The sequence below is a fragment of the Lemur catta genome, chromosome 12 (genome assembly GCF_020740605.2).
Source record: "Lemur catta isolate mLemCat1 chromosome 12, mLemCat1.pri, whole genome shotgun sequence".
Taxonomy (NCBI): Eukaryota; Metazoa; Chordata; class Mammalia; order Primates; family Lemuridae; genus Lemur; species Lemur catta.
Window position 1 is genome coordinate 22,510,681 of NC_059139.1, and position 15,608 is coordinate 22,526,288.

At 37.8% G+C, this 15,608-nt stretch overlaps 1 protein-coding gene across 6 annotated transcripts in view; it reads left to right on the plus strand.

The window, feature by feature from the left end:
* Positions 1-15,608, plus strand: part of SPEF2 (sperm flagellar 2) — a 194,443-nt gene that overhangs the window by 26,682 nt on the left and 152,153 nt on the right. For 5 of the 6 annotated variants that reach the window (XM_045565583.1, XM_045565585.1, XM_045565586.1 and 2 more), the window contains exon 1: positions 8,259-8,426. The exons of the other annotated variant lie outside the window; for it this stretch is intronic. In XM_045565583.1, the coding sequence (XP_045421539.1) occupies positions 8,369-8,426 (58 nt within the window). In that variant the 5' untranslated portion in view covers positions 8,259-8,368. Of the gene's footprint in view, positions 1-8,258; positions 8,427-15,608 lie in introns of those variants that run through there. 6 annotated transcript variants of the gene reach the window in all.

Below are 15,608 nucleotides of genomic sequence, written 5' to 3' on the forward strand. Positions count from 1 at the left end.
TAAATAGTACATTTAATTAACACTTAACTATTACAAAGTACTTAGCAAGAGTGCTTTCAAAAGTATTTTGTATTACTTAATGAGATTAGAACGGATTAATGTAAATGCCAGAGTAAATAAAAGTTCCTTTTATTCAAATATAAATTAAATTTCCCCTGTAAAAAATGCGGCATGACCATTTTTTTAATTCCTTGCCTTCTTTCTATGTAAAAATATTTCAAATACATTCTAAAGTACATTAGGATAACATTTGGAAACAATCTAGCCATGGGAAATGGTTGTGTGTTATTTGCGTGATTTGAACGTGCTGCTGTCAAGTGGTGGTGCTCATTTTTCATAGCTGGAGAAGCAGATACTGGTTAAGAGGGTTATGCCTTGAACTTGAGGAAGTCAGCCTGTACAGGCAAAGATTCCTTCAGGCCTTTGAAAGCAGCTTGATCTTTGTGAAATATTTCTCATGAGAGTTCATTTGGACCAACCCCATTTCCCTCTCAGTTCTAAAGCCTCTTCATTTCTTTGAGCTTTGACTACTTGGTGTGAAATTTGTCTACGAACTCACTGTAACTCCAAAGTCTGACATCTGCTTCTACTTAAGTTACTCACTGTCATTTGCTCCCAATATTGTGTTGGCTTCACAGTCTAAGTCCTTGTTTGTTCATGGCATCTCACCTGGAAGCTCTGGTTTTACTTATTTATTAACCAAACATTTATATGACATATACTATGGGCCAGGCACTGTACTAAGTTCTTACCAAATATCAACAAATATTAACTTGTTTCATCTGCACAGCAACACCATGGGATAGTTTCTCTTGCTATCAACCCCATTTTACAGATCAGGGGACTAAGACATGGGGAAATCAAGTAACTTGAAGAACTGGTACTCAAACCCACGCAACCTGATTTCAGAATCTCTGCTCTAACTTTCTACAGTCTATACTGCCATTGTCATACAGGACTGGATGACAGGACATGTTCTGGACAGTCAACTTTACGCCATATGCACAGGTATCTCGTGTACACCAACCTTGAATATTTAAGACACATAAATTCAGTGGGCATTAAACAAATACTATGTTTTAAAATAAGTAAGAACACCTTAGAGAGTATTAAAAATCTAGAGTACAAAAATTTGATTCCTTTTCCACCTATCTTTAACTCTTCCTTTATTATTTCCAGCCTAATTTCATACCTGGTTTTGAATTAAAAAACTTATTTGTTACTTATGTTGAGTCTAAACAATTATGGAAGTTGGGAGACATTTTCCAAATGCTATGCCCTCTTCTTTTCGGTCCAACTGGTTCTTGATGTTAACCTCTCTTGTCATATCTTTGCTCTTGCATTTGTAGCTATAGTGGAGAAAGAAGTTCTGTTCCTCATCACTGAGTTTTTCTGCCCATTCCCGGTTGGAAGTTCTGGCTTTCTTCCCACCCTGCAGTTCATGGAGTCATTCATGAAGGTCTAAAACAGATATCAATTCTGGGAGTCCTAATATGATATCTTCTTTAGAACTTCTTTGATTTTTTTGCTTTTGTAGTACAGCAGGTCCTGGGATAACATAATTTCATTCAATAGCATTCATTACAATGTTGATGAGAAAGAAAATTGATTCCCAGCCAGAGCCACTTTTTGTGTGGAGTTTGTGCATTTTCCCCATATCTGCATGGATTTTCTCTGGGTTCTCTGGTTTCCTCTCACATCCCAAAGCTGTGTATGTGAGGTGAACTGGCACACCTACATGGTTCCAGTCTGAGTGAGTGTGGGTGCCTGGGTGAGTGGTGTCCTGGCCACGGCTGCTTTCAGCCTTTTGCCATGAGCTGCCTGGAGAGGCTCAGGCCACCCTCGACCCTGAACTGGCAAGAGGAGGTAAATAATTATCTTACTTGCTCTTACTTGTTTTTATTAATCTTTTAAAAATGTATGTATAGCTCACATTTATTACAGTGTGAAGCGTTTTGGTCTTTATTTAGAAGCTTGTTGATGTTTTTGTGACCAAAATATACCACAGGAACTTAACTCTTGTTTATGTCAATTAGCCTATTAAAATTGGTTTCATCATGTCATTTCTATTCAAGTTGCAGTTTCCAAGACAATGTTAAGTGAGGAGTTATGGTACCTCTCCTCCCCAGGTCTCATCCTAAAGGTCAGACTTACCTCCAAATAAATTTTGGAAGAAATGAAAGCTTGCCTGTCCTTTCCCCCTCCCTTATGGGTACCCTTCCATTTTCCTTTTCAGGAATGGGGTGGCTGCCCCTTTTACCATGCTCAGCTCACCTATAGGCTCCTGCACCTGCTCATCTCTCATAACATGTCAGCAGATAACGGTATCATACCTGAAATAAGGTGTGAGGTGTGATCTCTTAAAGCTCAAGTCTAATGAGCCTTAAGAGATCACACATACATATCGTATATTTCAAAATTGCCGAAAGAGTAGACTTCAAATGTTCTTATCACAAAAAATGATAAGTATTTGAGGTGATGTATATGTTAATTAGCCTGATTTACACATTTCACAATGTATACATGTACAATAATGCACACTGTACCCCATAAATACATGCAATTATTTGTCAATTAAAAATTAAATTAAGCTAAAAAAAAGGCTCTGATGGTACTCCTTAAAAAAACTTTAAAGACTTAATGAAAAGCAGCCTTTAGAATGAAATAATAAGCATTGGGTTTATATTTGTAAAGGTTTCTTACACAATGGTGGCCCATTGTGTTTATAAGCAACTGCATCTTATGAATACTCATGGATTTTCAACCTACACTAGAAGTAAACACAGAAATTTCCTCTTTCCTCTTTTTATACAGTTTTATACACACACATACAATCACCACACATATATCCATATATTGAAGAATATGGTGTGGAAGTTTCTAGTAGCTAGTATGAAAAAGCAAATATAGATTTTTATTTGGACTTGACTTCCTGGTACAGAATATTTCCATCATTCAACTGATAAGTTATATATTCATACCCACTAGACTCATCAACCTTTTATCAAAATAAAAATTCTACCTTGACTAATGAAATAAAGGTACTTACAATTATTGGTCATCACATCATCGCTATTTTAGCATACATTACAATCATTAATTTCTGGGTAGCTATTAAAATCCTGTCTTGTCTTTGGAGATGCCCTACGTATCTTTAATAGGAATTATTTGGTGAGCTTAGCAGGAATTTAGTCTAAAAAGAGATGCATCTGGTAGATATATCAAATTAATGATACTTGAACATTGAGTTCCACTTTCCAAAAGCTGATTAGGCATTACTATATAAAATTTCTTAACAAACATAGATGCGTTTCATTATAATCACATTACAGGTTGCCTTTTTCACATCTGAGTCATTTGGAATAAGTAAAACTTTTGCAGACCTGTTAATAACTTGGTGAAATAGAGTGGATAATGGCTAAGTAGGAAAACAAGTTAATTTCATACTTACTTAAGTGTCTGGATCTCTTTTTGGTACATCTTGATTCAGCCTTCTCAAATTTTTAGAGGATTTGATAATTCAATCACATGCTCAGATCAGATACTTAAGAATATGGTACAGAGATTGTTAGGAAACAGAAGGGAATACAGGACTCACTTTGGATTTGACTTTCTGATACAATTCAAAAAAGCATGATTTAAGCATCTACATTAGTATTAAAAGCATTCGGCAGTCTCTCAGAGGCACATAATCTGAAGGAAAATTTATTTCTTCTTGGGGATTTGACATAGTAAGGGCAATGCTCTCCTATACTGTGATATTCCCTAGGTAAAGTTTTTAGGCATAGATTCTATGGATTCTATAAAAGACTTTCAAATTCAATTAATGTTTGTAGTCACCATAGAGGCTTCAAACATTCCCTCCAACATCTAACTCTGTATTTGTTCTTTGAGATAACATAGAAAGATAAAAAGAAATTGACTTAGGCCTGAAAAGGGCACCAAGGATGCTTTGTTTTCTTTAAAAAAGAAACCTTTTATTTAGTTTTATAATTGCTATGGTAATTACAATCAGATGCAGGGACTAAATATTCTAAAATTTTTATTAAAAAACAATAAGAAAGCCATCTCAGGAAGTGGTGAGAAATTGTCCATTTTTTTAATGTCTTCCAGCTGATTCCACATGGAGTAACAAACAAGCCATATATTATATTAATGCAAAATACCAACATGAGTAGTGCTAGGAACCTGACCCAGAGATTGGATTTTAATGAGAAGGCAGTAGATTTAATCTTACACTTCGAATAATAGCTAAAGTAGCAATTTCAAAGAAAAAAACCCACATAGTAAAATGCATGTATTTCAGTAATAGTGCAACATTTTCATTGATATTTTAACGTCAGATCATTTTCAAGTTGGATGCTTTAGGAACTGAAATGGGTATCACGCTCTTTTTGTGAAATGATTGATTCTGCCTTTTATTTTTTTGTAAAGTGTCTGCATCTTCATTTATCCAAATCCTGTATATAAACTCCCTTTCCAAAATGCCACGTGGGCAGACTATGTTGTTCTGAGCTGGATTCCAAAGAAGAACAGTACAAATAGCTCTTTTGATACAAGCAAAAAACAACAACCAAATAATACCTATAGGTAACCACAGAAGTATTTCACTTTGATGTGAGAATAACAGCCCACATGTATCTATAGGTGTTTCTGAGCCCACTCAGTCTCTCCCACTGCTGCCGCAGAGTGTGGTGCTCTAACACCCTTCCCCAAAAGCAATTTTCTCAGCAATCCAGACAATATTAACTTCAATCCCCCAGGTCCTACTGACTGAAATTAAAGCTTAGAACCTCTTACTAGCACTGGTCATCAATTTAAATATACTACCAGGATGACAACAAGCAGGAGTGCCTTAGAGGCCATTGCTAGGTATGTACATATCCATTCCTTAGAAGCATCTTCAGGGATTAAGTGTTTCCAATAGATACAGCCTTATGGCATTTATTCCTCAAGCTACAGGTGCTTTGTAGAATCTCATAATCTTTCTAACTTAGATAACCCTAGGATGAGATGTATTGAATATATCAGGCCCTGATTCTGTTGGCAATAAATTGCCTTCAGAATTCTAATTGTAGCCATGCCTGCTGAGTTGGGTTGATGAGGCAGTTCAGGCAGTTCTGCCTGAATCCATGTTTTTGCATGAGTTGTTAAAATAATAGCTCCGAACAGGATCATATCCTTCTTGGACTTCCTGAGGTATTGTCAGTAAGCATGGTTAGTTAATTCTGTAAAGTAGATATAGGAAAGCAGACTGCTCTCTTGAGAAGTAATTTGGAGTTTACTATAAGAACATATTTAAAACAGAACAATTGGATCAAAATGACAATATGTACCCACTAGAAGTACTGAAGAAATTTGTGTAATGGGAGCTTTAGAAGTTAAGTAAATCCAACAAGGAAATGGTAAAAAATTTTTATCCAACTGGACACCTAGATTAATTTCAGATCAATCTTAAGAGACATTTGTTGTAGTAGGATATTAATGTGATTTTGACTACAGTTGAAAAGAATCATAATTTGGTGTATCCAGGGCTCACTGGAGAAAATTCCTAGTATTTATGACATACATATACATACTATTATATATTATTTATTGTACATGTAATTTATAGATAATATATATGTATATATAATTTTTCTATTAGGTCATTAAATATGAAATGTCTGATTTTTGAATCAAAAGTGTAGTTTATTATCTCAAACAAGAAGCAGTACAATTAATCAAAGTACACACCTAAACTATTAAAACAGTTCTGCCATTTTAACAGTAGCTTGTTTGTGCCAGCAGCAAACAAGCCTAGAGAGGGAGTAGCCATGAAATTGTGAAAGGTGTTTCCCACAGCTTGTTGAGAATTGAATATTTTTCCTACAAGAAGTGGTCCGAAGCCTGGAAGAAGTGGTAGTTATTTGGTGCAAGGTCTGATGAATATGGTGGATGACAGAGAGTTTCCAAGTCCAGTTTCTGTAGTTTGAGCAGCATTGTTTGTATGACATGTGGTCAAGCATTGTCTTGTAGGAGCATTGGCCTGTCTCTATTGATCAATCTTGGCTGCTTAATCACAAGTATCCTTGTCATTCATCCAATTGGTTGCAGTAGACATTTACTGTATCGACCAGGTTTCATGAAGCTGTAGTAGTGCTGGACCACCAAACAGATACCATTAGCTTTTTCTGATGAATATTCAGTTTTGGACTATGTTTCAGCACTTCATCTTTATCCAACCATTGTGCCAAATGCTTGCGATTATCAAAAAGAATTCATTTTTCATCATATGTAACAATATGGTATAGAAATGGCTTGCCTTTATGTCTTGACAGCAAAAAAAGGCAAGCTTCAAGATGATTTCTCTTCTGATGCTTGTTTAACACATTGAATGCCATGTGAGTTGTATTTAACTCAGGCCAGTTTTGAGCCCTGGGGGCCTACTAAATCAAAACCCTGCAGTTGGTTCATGAAAATCTTACTTGTTGGTATTCTTATTGTTACAATTAATATTGACAATTTAATTCTAAAAATGTGGATTGCATTGCATATAACGCACTCACAGAAAACAATAAAAAATAACAAATTAGGGTTGTTTTGTTTTAATAAAACACTGTGGCCCCAGAGAAAATTTTCTAGTGTGGCAGTCAATGTGTTAATTCATGTGGAACTCATCTATCCAGCTTCTTTATCTTGCTGATTTGTTTCAAATGGTCCAATATTGATGGAATAGTAATGTCAAACCTTATTGCTAATTCAAGCGTAGATTGAGATGGATTCACTTCCACTACAGCTTTCAGCTCATCATTATCCACCTTGGTCTCAGGTCACCCACATGGCTCATTTTCAGGATTAAAATCACCAGAAAGGAATTTCTGAAACCATAGGTGTACTGTGTGTTCATTAGCCACATCCTTCCCAAACACTTCTTTGATATTTTGAGCTGGTTGAGCTGCATTGAACTTATATTCAAAAATAACACTAATTTTTGACTTATCTGTGGTTTCACAAAAATTGCTCAAAAAAAAAATTTTTGGAAGATAATCACAAACCAAAATATGCATTTAAAAGACTGAGGCTATACCTTCACAATAATAATAAAACAAGAAGTGTCAACGTGAAATGTCAGAGATAGCAACTGTCAAACTTTGTTCTTAAAGAAATTAGACATTTCATACTTAATAACCTAATATTATTTCATCTAAACCTTTTGAAATTATTAAAGAATTTTTTTTCTCATACATGTTAAACAGGGTAAGGAAGACTTTATTTAAGGGACCACTGCAATGGGATTTTACAGTGAAAGAGAGAGAGCAAGGCTCAAGTCTAAATACAAGGTAAAGTGGGGATTTATATCTGAATAGCAGCGGGTGGGGAGGGGCTGGCTGAAAAACTACTAAGAGAAAACCCTGGAGTTAAGAGGATTCTGGCTAAACTGACTTGACAGGATTCAAGATGCCCACTTTCATCACTTCTATTCAAAATTAAACAATATCCATAAACCTGAAGGCAGGCCAGGGTATTAAGACATGAGGAATTGGGTGTCCATCAACGGACAAACGGGTAAAGAGATGTGATATATGTACACAATGGAATACTATTTGGCCATAACAACAGAACAAAATCCTGTCACTTGCAACAACACGTATGGACCTGGAGGTCATTTTGTTAATTGGAATAACCCAGCCACAGAAAGACAAATATTCCTGTCGTTACTCATATGTGGGAGCTTAAAAACTTGATCTTGTGGACATAGAATGATAGATGCCAGAAGCGGGGAAAGATGTGTGGGTGGAGAAGGAAATGACTAGATAGGTGGGTGAATGGGTACAAACTTAATTAGAAGAAATAAGGTCTCATGTTCAATAGCAGACTAGGGTGATCTACCGTATATTTCAAATAGCTATAAGAGAGGACTTGAAATGTCACCAACACATAGAAATGAAAAATATTCAAGGTGATGGATACCCCAAATACCCTAATTTGATACATTATACATTCTATGCATGTAAAAAATACATGTACCTTATAAATGTGTAAAATATTATGTATCAATAAAAGAAAAAAAGCCTTTCTTTTCCTTTCTGCTCATCTAAGAACCCACTGCTGGGTCCATTAGGCTCCCCCGCCAGCCTCTTCGCCAACTTCTCTAAAGGCCCCGCCCGCGCCCGCCTTTCCGAGCCCCGTGCGCTTGCGCGCGCTCGGGTCCCACCCGCCAGCAGAGGGCAGACCACGATTTTCTGTGCCCGGCGGCTGAGCTCTGGCGTCCCTCTTCTCGGCGTCTTTCTCCAGTTCTGGCCAGTACACGCTTCCTTAGCAACGGGTTGCCCTTAGCAACAGGAGGACGCGAGCACCCGCTGAGGTCTGAGGCGCTGGACGAACCATGTCGGACATCCTATGCCAGTGGCTCAACCAGGAATTGAAGGTGTCCCGGACCGTGAGTGAGTGACCAGGGCCGGGAGCGAGCGGGCGGGGAGGGGCTGGCGGGGCGCGCAGCCTGGAGCGCGGCGCCCTGCTGGAAGGTGGCGGGCAAGGCGCGAGCTGCGCGGGTGGACGACTGCGGGGTCGGCAGCGCCCCGAGGCTGGCGGCTCTGCTCCCCACCGCCCCGGCCAGTCGGCCAGTCCTGCGACCACCCTACGGCTCGCCCCAGCCACCGCGGGGCCTTCCCGCGTCCCCACTCTGCTGCTCCCGAGTTAACCCTCATCACGGTGGGCCCGCAGTTTCTGACCTACTGTGTGGTTCTAAGTAATCAGTGGGTTTAGGGAGGGCTCCTTTGCTCCTATAGAGAAGGAATTTTGCTGGACTCTGTAGTCTGACCCTGACGTTGCCTCCTTCACATCATCAGAAGCCTGGTGTGCTGGCAAGCCAATGAAATATGAAGGCCCCGGACAAGTTGCAGTATCTTGTCTGAGTGTGTTCCCTCCACTTTAAAATGAGTCCAGTCCTATTTTCCATACTTAACTGCCCAGCAGGGAGGGTGTGTGTGAAATGAGTTATTGTGGGATATGTCAACATTTACAAATTTTAGAAATTTTAAGCTCAAAATTCACAAACTTAAGCTATTTCTGGCCACTGTTTACTCTTGCCCAAAGCTGACCTTCACCAACCTGAGTTTGTGATACCACTCAAAGTTTCCAAGACTCACAACTATGGAGGCAATTTTACATGCTGGCAGCTTCGGTGGCAGCCAAGGAATTCCAGCACAGCACTGCACTCCATCTCAACCTCTTTCTGTTGTTTCTTCAGGAGTTCATTTTACAGTTGACATGGTTTTTGCTCGAGGGAAGAGGTTTTCAGTGCAAATGCTCTCAGTCTGTTTTCCCAGAAGAACCCTTGCATAACTCCATCTTGCTACCAGAGTGGTAGTGGTGCCCGCTGAACCTTAGGTCATCCACAGAAGTTGCTAGATCAGTAATGTTTCTGCAGGTCCAAAGTATTATTATCCATATGAAGATCTTTAACACTGAGCATCTCCAGTTGCATTTCTGGAGGTGTAATCTTGGGACTTTTTCTTTGCCAAACCACCACCCACACACTCCCTATGAAATGCAATCAATTATTTTCCTGGGTTCTGTGATCATCCCATTGTGTCTCTGTTTCTCTCCTAAAATATGATGCTAACTTCAGGACAGTATTTAGCATTTATCATTTCATATTCCTGTCTCACCATAGAAACCAAAATGTGATATCATACCTTTAAGTTGTCCTCTTCCAAAGGAAAAGCAATTACAGATTGCTTAGTTTAATTTGGTTCATTAACAAAAACTACATACACCATTTGCTCAAGTCCCCAGGACTCTACTGCAGATTGAAACACTTCTGGGAAAAATAAATAAAATTAATAAGAAACATAAAAACAATAGATGCCATTATAATTGTAATCAGTTTGGAGAATTTTGGTTTTGAGAAGGGGAGTAAAAATGGCTTCATTTTGTCAAGATTAAAATCCAAGAGACTTTTTGGGTAAGAATTTTGACAACATAAGCTATGAATGGAAAATTCATGACATCTTCTTTCCTGAAGTGTAAATCTGGAAGCTGTTAGCAGAGACACCCTGTCCTAATGCAGTATTCTGCATTCCATTCGGTAGATATACATACTCATTTCTTGATCCCAACTGCTATAAGTCAGAGAGTCTTTGAGGTAAACAAATTCCACATTGTAAAAGCTTTTCAAACTATAGGGAACACACTCAATTGTGTTTGGAAACAAACAAGATAGAATTTGTGCACCCAAGGAAACACTTTGCTTGCTGCTGATGTCCCATCATTAGATAAAGTGTTCTGTGGTATACAGTGGAAATGTGTGGTTTGTAGAAACTATGATGGAAAACCTGTAAGCAGGTACAACCTCTGGGAAAGGGAATTTGGCAATTTTTGGCTAAGGGTGATGTAAGAGCAAGGATTCGGAGGCTGGACTGCCTGGGTTGAAATCTCTTATCCACCACTTACTAGCTAGTGACCTTGGAAAAGTTATTTACCTAAATTTCATCATACTTAAAAATAGCAGTAATAATTATACTGCATCAGTTTGTATCAAGATTAAATGGGATAATAAATATAAAGCATTTATTTAATAGAATAGTACTTGGGAAAAATGCTAAATCTCATTTTTTAGCATCTATCACTTAAAAATATAAGCACCAATATGTAAGGATGTTTGACAATGATGTTTATTGCTAGATGGATTACAGGGGCAAAAAGAAAAATTAGAAGCAATCTGAATATCCTTGAGTAGTGTAATACTTTCATAAATGATGCTTTATTCATGCTATGAATTACCATGTAGTTATTAGAAAGAATGAGTTAGCTGCTATAACTTTTGACCCAAAGGATATTCATGTATTTTTGTTAAGTAAAGCTTTTGTCCCCAATGCCTGGGCTGTGTACTGGTATCTGTCCCTCTGTGGCCTGTTAGGGACCAGGCTGCAGAGCTCTGCTGCCTCTCTGCCCCCTCCCCATCTGTGGTAAAGGAAAAATTGTCTTCTATGAAACTTTGGGGGGGGGGCACACAGCAGGAGATGAGCAAGCGAAGCAATAGCCGTCTCCCATTGCTCACATCACTGCCTGAGTGCCCCCCGCATCTGTAGAAAAATTGTCTTCCGTGAAACTGGTCCCTGGTGCCAAAAAAGTTGGGGACCACCAAAGTGAAGGACAAAATGTTTAGTTTATTATGACTAATATAACTTCATTTTTGTACCAACTAGGGAACACACGTATGTATGAATATAGATATTTAAAGAAAACTGTGGAAAGACATATACTGAACTGTTGATGTACACATGAATTTTCATATTGTGGTTTGTGTAAGCGTAGAGGGAAGTGTATATGTGTGAGGCAAAAGTAAAGTATTCTTTTAGACCAAGACCTACGTCTTGAGAAAGTCACCCTGAGTACTTTGATCCTTAGCTTTGTGATTTCCGAAGCTGTTTTATTACTTTAAGCAAGTTCTTAGGAATTGTTTTATACTAGCTAAAATTAAATTTTGGAGATTTTATAAGCCAGAGTACTAATTTATCATGGAGAGAAGCATAACAGAATAACTTATATTGGCAATTGAGCATGATATGTCACCTTGGTGGTCTGATACATTCAGAAGACCAAATTTATGGATCGGTTTGCTTATTGACAACCAGAAATAAGATATTAACAAAAGAACCCTCAAATAAAGCTAATACTTGATGTGTTTTATTTTCTGATCTAGAAATATTTTATATAGATAGCAGTGACAGGTAAGATTAGATTAGAATAGAGTCAGATTTCCCACCCTCCCACTACCTGGCACACAATACTTAGGGAAGCCACATTGTCCAATAATATTTTTCAGTGTTACTTCTAGTATGGGAAGCTTCTGAAATTACAATATTTGTGAATTCTTCTATTATTAGGGCAGATTCCTATCCAATACATCCCAAGATTATTTTTTACATGATATGTAAAAAGTTAAATAGATACATTTTTGTGAATTTTAATATATATTCTCTCTTCTTTGTTAATTGGGTTTTTTTCTAAGTGAGTTTCTATAGATAGCTTATCTTGTCCTTTTATATTAAATCTTAGTGGTTTTTGTTTTTGAGAGTAATATTTTCTACTCATTGTCCCAAATTTTAGAGGCATACTTTGGGGATCCTCTTGTGCCTTAACTATACTTTGTTGATTTGGTCTTAGGTCCCAATCTTTTCAAAAGTACAAGAAACTTAATTTATTTTTTATTTTTTTAGAGACAGAGTCTCACTGTGTCACCCAGGCTAGAGAAGATTTTATTTTAGGAAAAGATAGAGATATCAAAAAATCCTGTTGAGTATTTGTATACAATATTTTGTAATGTGGTGACCTTTCCATATAGAATCATATAATTTTATAGCTTAAAAAGAATCTTAGACATCATTTAATTCCTCTTTGATAGATGAGGAAATTAAATCAGATGTGTTTAGAGCTTTATTTAGGATTATGCAGGTAGGCAGTGGCAAGTTAGCAGTAGATTCTGGGCCTGTTGCCTTTTAGTTCATTCCTCTTTTAACCAGGTGTCATTAAACTTACACATTTTCCTCCTACTTAACTCTCAGGGTCATTATAAAATATATTGCTTCTGATATAAAGAAACAGATTCTGGTATTTCCTGGCTATCCCAATGCATTTTTCTTGATTAAAACTTGGCTTGTGTTGACTGGAAATTAATAACAGCAAATCTAATAGCAGAGGCCATCATGTAAATCCAAGACAAAATCGTAAGGTGTGAAATGCCAGTATGATAGCCAGTATTTTTGCAGTTAAAGAGGGTTATAATATAGCAATTGAGATTCAGTTTCATGTAGTAAATCTTGAGTATTATTATAAAACCTTCAATGGAGAAAATTTAAAGGTTTACCATCCTATTTTTGTGCTGAGCAAAAGCAGTTATCAATGTCCCCCAGCCAAAGACCACAGGACATACCTGTAGTTGAACAAAGTTCAAAGATTTATTGATTTGTTGAAATAAGAGAGACAACATACCATGGGGACTGTCAGGCATCTCAGTAAAAAGGTGTTAGAAAGGACTTGGGCTTGTGTTAGGTGTATTTTGAGGAGGGTTCCAGGAAGTGGTGCTTTGCTCTGAATTGAATCCTGTCTGGAAGCGTAGGCAATTCTATGACTGGATATCTAAAAAAATTTAGCTAAAAAGTGGGGAGAATGAAGCAAGGCAAAGCCATGGTTGGTAAAGAAGCAGCAATCATTCATAGTAGCCACAATAGGGGCATGTTTGGTCATTTTTGTGTTTTGAACAATATTCTTGTTTTTGTCTGAGCTCAGACATGATTACAGAGGGATTTTGTTTCTGTTTTGATCTATCAGGGTCACAGAGTAGCCTTGTCTGAAGTTGGTGTGCTGTGAAATGGGTTATGCTCAAGAAGAGAACGCCAAGGCCTAGCTGTGAGCACCTGGCCAGCTCCTAGGAACACTATGACCTAATAGAGCCAGGCCAGTCCCCAGTCACCAGCAGTTGTTTCTCTCAAATGAAAGTAAATTTTCTTGGCTTTTTAAATGTAGTTGATAACACAGGCTAGGTCTTAGCTCCTCTAGTAAAGGAGGAACAAAGGCCACTGAGCACTGAATGGTGTAGGTCTGCAACCCTTTATCCAAAAAGTCCAAAAATCTCTGAAAACTAAATGTTTGTCCATTGTTCATTTGGCAGAAAAACCTGACCAGCAAACTGTGAGGCTGATTAGTCTTTATTTATTTCACTAAGTGTGATATTTAAATATTTTGCTGTAGAAATCAACTATGTTTGATTACAGGTGCTTCCCCAGATCAGTGGGGGTGTTGTAGCCTATCTGTCCCAAAGAGTGGGCCTGTATCTGAATTTAAGGACAGCATCAAATATTTGCTTTCTGAGTTCTGAATTACCTTGCAAACAAGGATGTCTGTACTGTAATCATTGAGGATTTACTATAAGGTATACAAATTGTGTAGTTAATATGATCTGTTTTCTTAAATTAGAAGACAGTGATTATAACAATGAAAATTATCACTGAGCCCTTACTATAGACCAGGCATTACGTTAAGCACTTTACACACAGTATCTCATTTAATTCTTAAAATTCTTATGAGGTAAAGCCTGTCACTCTCCCTCTTCTATAGGTGAGAAACTATGGCTGTATAATTGCCCAAGGTAAGGTGTGGCTTGTAGATGAGCAAGGAGCCAGAGACTCTTTTCCAGAGCCTGTGCTCTCCTCTTTATCATTTTGGGATGTAGATGGCTTTCTGTGCTTTCTCCAGCTGGCTCAGGGCCATTTTGATGGAGAAGCATATAGACCATTTAACCTGCTGTCCCAGTGTAACATAGACCCACCACAGAGGCCCACAGCAAAGATTTCAGCAAAAGAAAAACTTTAGGGTTAGGGACCAGACATGTGGTTTGGAAGAGTGGAGGCAGGGTCGAGTTGTTGCTAGCATTTTTCGCAGATGTAAATCATTTTTGGCTCAGCATGAAGATTGTCACTGGGCTCCCACGGTTCATTTATTTCTCATGTTCATTCATTGTTCCTTGTCCTGGCGTCAACCCGCCTCTTCTTCCCCATGGAAAATTCCAATTGTTAGTGCAAATTAACTTATGGAGGTGGGAGTCATGAAATTAGTCATAGTATTCAGTGACATTTTAGTGGGAAGATAAACATGATAAATTAAAGGGAAAAAAATAAGCTTTTCCTTGCCTATTCTTTTTTCTTCACTATTTCTCTCTCTTCATCACCCTCTTCCTTCCTCTTGCTTTCTCTGTCTTTGACTTATCTATTCATATCTTCTCATTTTTTACTTTCTAAGCTGTATATTCCTAGCTTATATACTTTCTGTTCAGCTTTTTTCTTTCCTTATCTAATTTCTCAAAGTTATTCTTTTTTCTTCTTTTTTTCACCTCTAAATCTCTCCTTTGTTGCTCTTGTCATTTGCTATATTCTTTACTCATTGTTCTCTTTTCTGCTGATGTAGAACACAGTAAATTTGAAGTGTCTTGTGCATAAAAAGTTGCAGAAAAATGTTTTGTGCTTGTTTATTTGTTGTAAACTAATCTGACAATAAAATACATAAGTGTTTATTGGTTTTCTTTGACCTTTATACCATAAACACCTCTATTTAATCCACGTCAGAATTGTCTTATTAATATGCCATGCCATTTCAAAGGAAGTGGGTTATGATTTTATTATTCTAGTGACCTTTCTTTAGCCTTGCTACAGACCATTTATCTACTACATTGAGGATGACGCAATAGGATTCAGTTATTCCCCAGTTATTCATGGGTTAGGACATCAGGCATTTCAGTCAACATGAACAACAGGCACAGTGCAAACTCCAGAGGGAGGTAGGAAGGGAATGAGATTACCTGAGGTGACAGGCATAGCAACAGCCTTTGAATAGAAAGCAATAAGCTAAAAACCGAGCCAAGAGTTCAGTGATCCAGGACCAGAAAAACAGATACATCCATAGGCTGACAATGGCTCTATGTCAAATGGCTCTTTAGAAAACTAAGAGAAGAATAGGGATGGGCTAGGGAAGAGATAAGGGAAAAGAGCAGAAAGAAGAAAACAGCAGAAGAGGTGGAAGACACAGCCAGAGCAGCCCATGTGGCACATTGAGGGCAGTGGTGGCAG